The sequence below is a fragment of the Arachis ipaensis genome, chromosome B03 (assembly GCF_000816755.2).
Source record: "Arachis ipaensis cultivar K30076 chromosome B03, Araip1.1, whole genome shotgun sequence".
NCBI lineage: Eukaryota > Viridiplantae > Streptophyta > Magnoliopsida > Fabales > Fabaceae > Arachis > Arachis ipaensis.
This window is the reverse complement of record NC_029787.2, coordinates 21,520,498-21,525,991: the sequence shown is the minus strand read 5'-3', so window position 1 is coordinate 21,525,991 and position 5,494 is coordinate 21,520,498. Positions and strand designations below refer to the sequence as shown.

Below are 5,494 nucleotides of genomic sequence, written 5' to 3'. Positions count from 1 at the left end.
AATTAATTTTAGGACATATCTAATAATATTAATAATAATAATAATAATAATAATAATAAATCAATGAATGAAAAAATGACCTCTTTTTCCTTGGGTTTCTTGTTGCTGTCTTTGTTGGTGTTGAAGTTGGTGGCAGAAGAGCTGAGATCGACGTTCTTCTTATTCTTGTTGGTGAGTTTGTCTCTCAATTTGGAAGCGTCAACTAAGAACTTGTCAATGCCGGTTTCTTCCTTCACACTCTCCACCCCGTTAACAACAACGTTCAATTTCAATGCTTTATTCATGGGTTTAGTCAACAAATACAAATTCAAAAATAAATAAAATATTACACAAGATTGTTATCGTTACTGAAAACGCAGAGAAGGAAGTATTCGAAGAACCTTGAAAGCGGCGAAGGCATCGAGTTATTTTGTTAGTGCAACCGTCGCAGTGCATGTCGATGTTGAAGATGAGTGTGGTAGCGGGAGTGGTTTCTTCCTTCTCCTTCTTCTTCTTGTTATCATTGGAAGCATCCTTGTTCTTCTACTTCATGATTATAGTTATCAAGATTAGTGTGACACTAAAGGGGTAGAGAGACAGAGAGATTAAAGAGAGAATGAGTGTTGAACTGACCTCGCCCATTGTAGTTGGTTATTATGATTTGGGAATGCATTCAACAAAATCCTAAATTGTTAAGGGAAGATGAAAGTGGTTACTGAAAATAAACACCACTCTCTCTCCACAACATTCCACGTTTTTTCTTCTCCCTTAATTTTTTACCGGTTTGTTTTAACTTCTCACTCACTCCTTTTTCTCACTCACTCCTTTTTCTAAGTTTAAATAGTGAAGTGCGTATGACAAGTTTAATGAAAAATATTTAATATTAAAATATTATTAAATTAAGTATTTAATATAAACTTTTTATATTAAATTAGATCATAAGAATAAAGATATATAATTTTACTTTTTTAAAGAATGTAAGAGTATATAAGATAAAATTTGTGAACAAAATAATTTAATAAACACTACTATGTGAATAAAATAATTTAATATTAAAATTCCATTAAAAAAAGGTTTATGAATCAACACAAATATTAAAAAATCTAAAATCAAGGTACAACACAATTTGCATTACAATAATAAATTTGATTTTTTATTTTTTTCAAATCATGAAAACTATACATAATCATCTCGTCATTTCCATTATTTTTCAATTTTCACATTTATTTCAAAACTCTTATGTGCCAAACCCATTGTTCTTTTTAATTTCCCCTTTTTAAGAAAAAAAAAGCTTTAATACCAAAAACTGAAATACTGAAAAATAAAGCAAGTAAAAAATGAATAAAAATAAACAATCAGATTCAACCAAATAAAAATTACTATAAAATAAAAATGATTAACTTTTCTTGATCCTCAATATGATGACTACTTGGACATAAGAACATGAGATGAATTTTCATCAATTTTTTTTCCAAAAACAATGCATAGATATTCTCATATATCAAGACATCACCAGTGATTTCTAGCAATGAAAATGGTTAAGTCAAAACTTGGGAAAACAAACTTAATATGATATAAACCAAATTGAATCATACGAGAAGAAAGGTGAAAAATATTCTATTCATAATGCAACACTATCCAATTTTTGTATGCTCTCATCTTATGTCAATCGAAACTAATAAGGTCTGTTTTTCTGAAATTAACTTCCTATTATCAGTTTTTATTTTTTCTTCATTGACAAAAATAGTCTAAAACCATGATATTGGATTCGAAGCACTTACTAAAAGAGGAAAAGATACTAAAAGAGGAAAAGATACGCACATAGTGGAATTTCACAAACTGATGTGTGCATAACAGCTTTCATTCAAAAGAGCCACAGGATACCAAAATATTATAAAAGATTGACATGAGTACCATTTGAGAAGGAAGGTGAGAATGAAATTTGAGTTTGTAATTTATATAAGAACATATAAATCACGTTTCCAACTACCATACTCCATAAAGAAAAGACTTCAACCATAACATGCTTATAGATTGCCCAATGTCCACAACAAATAATCGTTTCATTTGTGTCTACTACAGCAAGAAAAGTAAATTGAAAATTAGCCTAAATAAATTAGCAACTAAAAATATAAATTAATAGCTAACAATAACCAAGGATATGTTTCTTCCGGACAGTGTTAACCTTCCACTCTTAGGGTGTGTGGTGCTTCAACCATAAAGTACCAGGATATGTCATATTCACCTTCAAGCATTAGAATTGGAAGTGTTCTCTATAATTCCCTTCCCATCAAAAAAGCATAAAAAAAAAAAAAGACTTGTTGAGAGGATCTCCTTTCCCAGATATTGCCTTGATAACCTCCTGTGATTGAAATTAGTCTGTTAGAGATATTATAGAAACCTAAAAGAAACATGGTTGAATAAAATACCTGTCCAAGGATTCCCCCGATAATAGCACAAACTGGTAAAAAAGTCTAGAGGCTGAGCCCAAATGAACATCACAGAAATTGAAGGAAGTCACATTAGTAGCTACAGAAGAGTCTGAGAAGTGTAAATCTGCGAGAGGTTATAAAGTCATTGACTGTTCAAGTTGTATTCTGTTAATAGTTTTCTCCCTATTTTATATTCTATTATAACAATATTAATTCAAAATAAGACCCACGCAATGTAGTAAAGTTAACATAAATATGGAATTTTCAAAGTTTGCTAGGATACAAATTGCCCTAAAGCTAAGTTCCTTCGCCTAAGAGGAAGGAGAACCTGGCACCCTCTAAAGTTATATTAAACATGAAATCAACTCCCAGCAAAATCGCTCTTATACTTGATAGAGGTTAGTAGTGCCATGTACTAATTAGAAATTCTAATTTCTCTCGTGGCCCTAATTCTAGGGACTCTAATTCTATCTATCTCTTGATAGAATATCATATCAAGTAGTAATTTTATTGAACACCATGCTGACGATGATCACCACGTCCCATAGTGGTTCGGATTCAAGCCACACTCTTTGGTATGATGATCTTCCAATGTTCGAAGGTGAGAATGGCTATTGGTAAATTCTTTGTGTTTGGAAGCTGTGGAATGCCAAAGGAACATCTGAAGCTCAACGTTTTCAAAAGTTCATCGGGACAGTGATCGATCGCGATCTAACATGGTTCCAACACTGGCGGCAGCGCAATCCAGTAGCAGATTGGTGTTCCTGCATCGATTCCAACTAGATTTCCAACTAGTATCACCAGAAATTGCTCAAAACAACATTTCAGATTGAAAAATTGATTTAGAAGAAGTAATGTCCAAATTCAGATATCAACCACACAACAATTCAACAACAGCAGGACATAGATTTGAAAACTCATTTCCAAAGATTTCAACCACAACAGATCCAGCATTTCTAGAGGCAAATGATTATAGTGCAATTCCAAAACTTACAAATAAGAACGATGAAGAAATTACAAACAAACCTGGTGGTAGCGATACTGTGTGGACCGAAGGAGATCGATAGTGGTTCGAATCTGCGATGGTGCACAGAAGAGATTTGAGGACAAATCACAATGAAGGAAGGGAGGACGAACAACAGTTTCCATCACCGAAGCCGCCGGATCCGTGGACGCCCATCACGGATGACGAAGATAAGCAAAACGGCAGAGTTTCCATCGGCGCAAGGACGACACCTCTGTGACAGGGAGGGACGAATACGACCGAGATCTGAGGCAATTCGACGACGACAACAAAGCCAGGAGCCGCGGCGAGGGAGTCGAGGACAACTTTGCCGTGAAGGGGAGATAGAGAACGTCCGATGGAGTGGCAATGGTGGCGAAGGCAAGGACGGCGAAGGTGCGGATGCCATCACCAAAGCCACCGCATATTAACTCGCACATGGCGGTTGGGGGCGAAACAGCAGCGAGAAAGACCACACCTATAGCGAAGCCTCGCGAGACAAATGGCGTGGCGAAAGGAAGCCGTGATTGGTTCCTGGTTGTTATGAGGGTCTCTCTTTGGTCTGAGAATAAGTTGAACACGACCCCTGTTGGACGATCGGAGACGGATGACGGATTGTGATCGGTGGCAGCGAGTCAAATCCTCATCTTCTAATCCTTGTGCAAAAGCTTCGGATGACTGCTGTTCTAGAGTTGGGCTTTCCTTGGATGTGGAACTCAATTATAAGAAGACAAAAATTATATTGGATTCTCTAATGAATTTCATTTTAAACAATGGAATTCTGAATGTCAATTTTTAATATTTATGGAGTTTTTTTTTCCTACCTATTTTTTACTTTTAATAATACAGGTGAAGTCGAATTTACGTGAAGTTGATATTGAGAATCGTTAGATAATTTGATTGATTTGACTAAATTTTCATCCAACGACTCTTAAGTATATGTTTTTCAGAAGGCATTAGCAAGTAGGAGTGTAATCGGTTCGGTTCGATTTGGTTCGATTTTGGACCGAAAACCAACCAAACCGATCTGATCGGTTCTATAATGATATTAATCATTCGGTTGGCTGCTGTTTGAACAACCGAATCGAATTGAACCAAACCAACAGCAATTTAGTTCGATTAGTTTTTTCGGTTTTTAATTTGATTAGCAAGAAGTATATTAACAATAGCAACAAATAATATAAGATTATTATGAGCATACATTGAGCTTACAGTGAGTAAAAAAGTTAATAAGTACTCATCAATAGTTAAATATAACATTAAATATTGGATAACATTGTTCTCAATGTTCTAATATCATATATATTAAATATCAGTGAATATATTTGGACAGAAAGAATGGCTGAAGCAGATCATTAAGATTTTCTGTTTTAGAATCAATATTAGTTTTGTTGATTAGGATTTGGACGGAAAAAGAATATGTTAATTAATGATGTATATTGCTCCCTAATTGGGTCATCAAAATGGCAAAATCCATGCCTTTAGTCATAGTAGGGGCAGCTACGCTGACCGGACACTCCTTTGAAAATCCTTCCTTCCTAAATTTCTGAACGTCGATTAAGCACTTTTTCAACTTGTGGTGACAATCCACATAAATCATTCCTGTATTAAAACAAGAACACCATATTTAGTTAGTTACATTGTTAATGATGCAGAAACAATCTTCTGTAAATAAGTTTACTATGCTGATAGTTATGGGATATGGCGATGCAGCAGAAATAGTTTCCATATCCATAATAAACACAACGCCACATATCTCTCTATCTAAACACTTAGTCAGAGGTTTGCATATGAGGTTAAAGGGAAAACTTGTAAAAACAAGCATTTCTGAACCAATATTTCGGTTCGGTTTGGTTTGGTTCGGTTTTTATTGAGCCAACCGAAAATCGAATCGAACCGATCGATTTAATTAAAAAAATCAATTTTTTTTCGATTTTCTCTTTGGTTGTTATAAATTTTGGTTCGGTTTTACAATAAATTTCGGTCCGATTCGATAACTTACACCTCTATTAGCAAGGATGGAATTATTAATCTAATTTGACATGAAGATACTATTTCAGTATTTCTTTAAAAGTTTAAT

The 5,494-nt window shown here is 34.3% G+C and overlaps 1 protein-coding gene and 1 long non-coding RNA gene across 2 annotated transcripts in view; both read right to left on the bottom strand.

Moving 5' to 3' along the window:
* The window catches only part of LOC107629867 (heavy metal-associated isoprenylated plant protein 3-like), a 2,292-nt gene extending 1,401 nt beyond the window's left edge, over positions 1–891 (bottom strand). The window contains exons 1-3 of the mRNA XM_016332803.2: positions 613–891; positions 381–522; positions 81–274 (exon numbers count right to left, since the gene is read on the bottom strand). Coding sequence (XP_016188289.1) covers positions 81–274; positions 381–522; positions 613–621 — 345 coding nt within the window. The 5' untranslated portion in view covers positions 622–891. The remainder of the gene's footprint in view (positions 1–80; positions 275–380; positions 523–612) is intronic.
* Positions 1,979–4,172, bottom strand: LOC107629868. Its single transcript, XR_001618060.2, has 2 exons — positions 2,409–4,172; positions 1,979–2,341 (listed from the first exon to the last, which is right to left on the bottom strand). It is a non-coding gene; the product is annotated as an uncharacterized LOC107629868 (long non-coding RNA).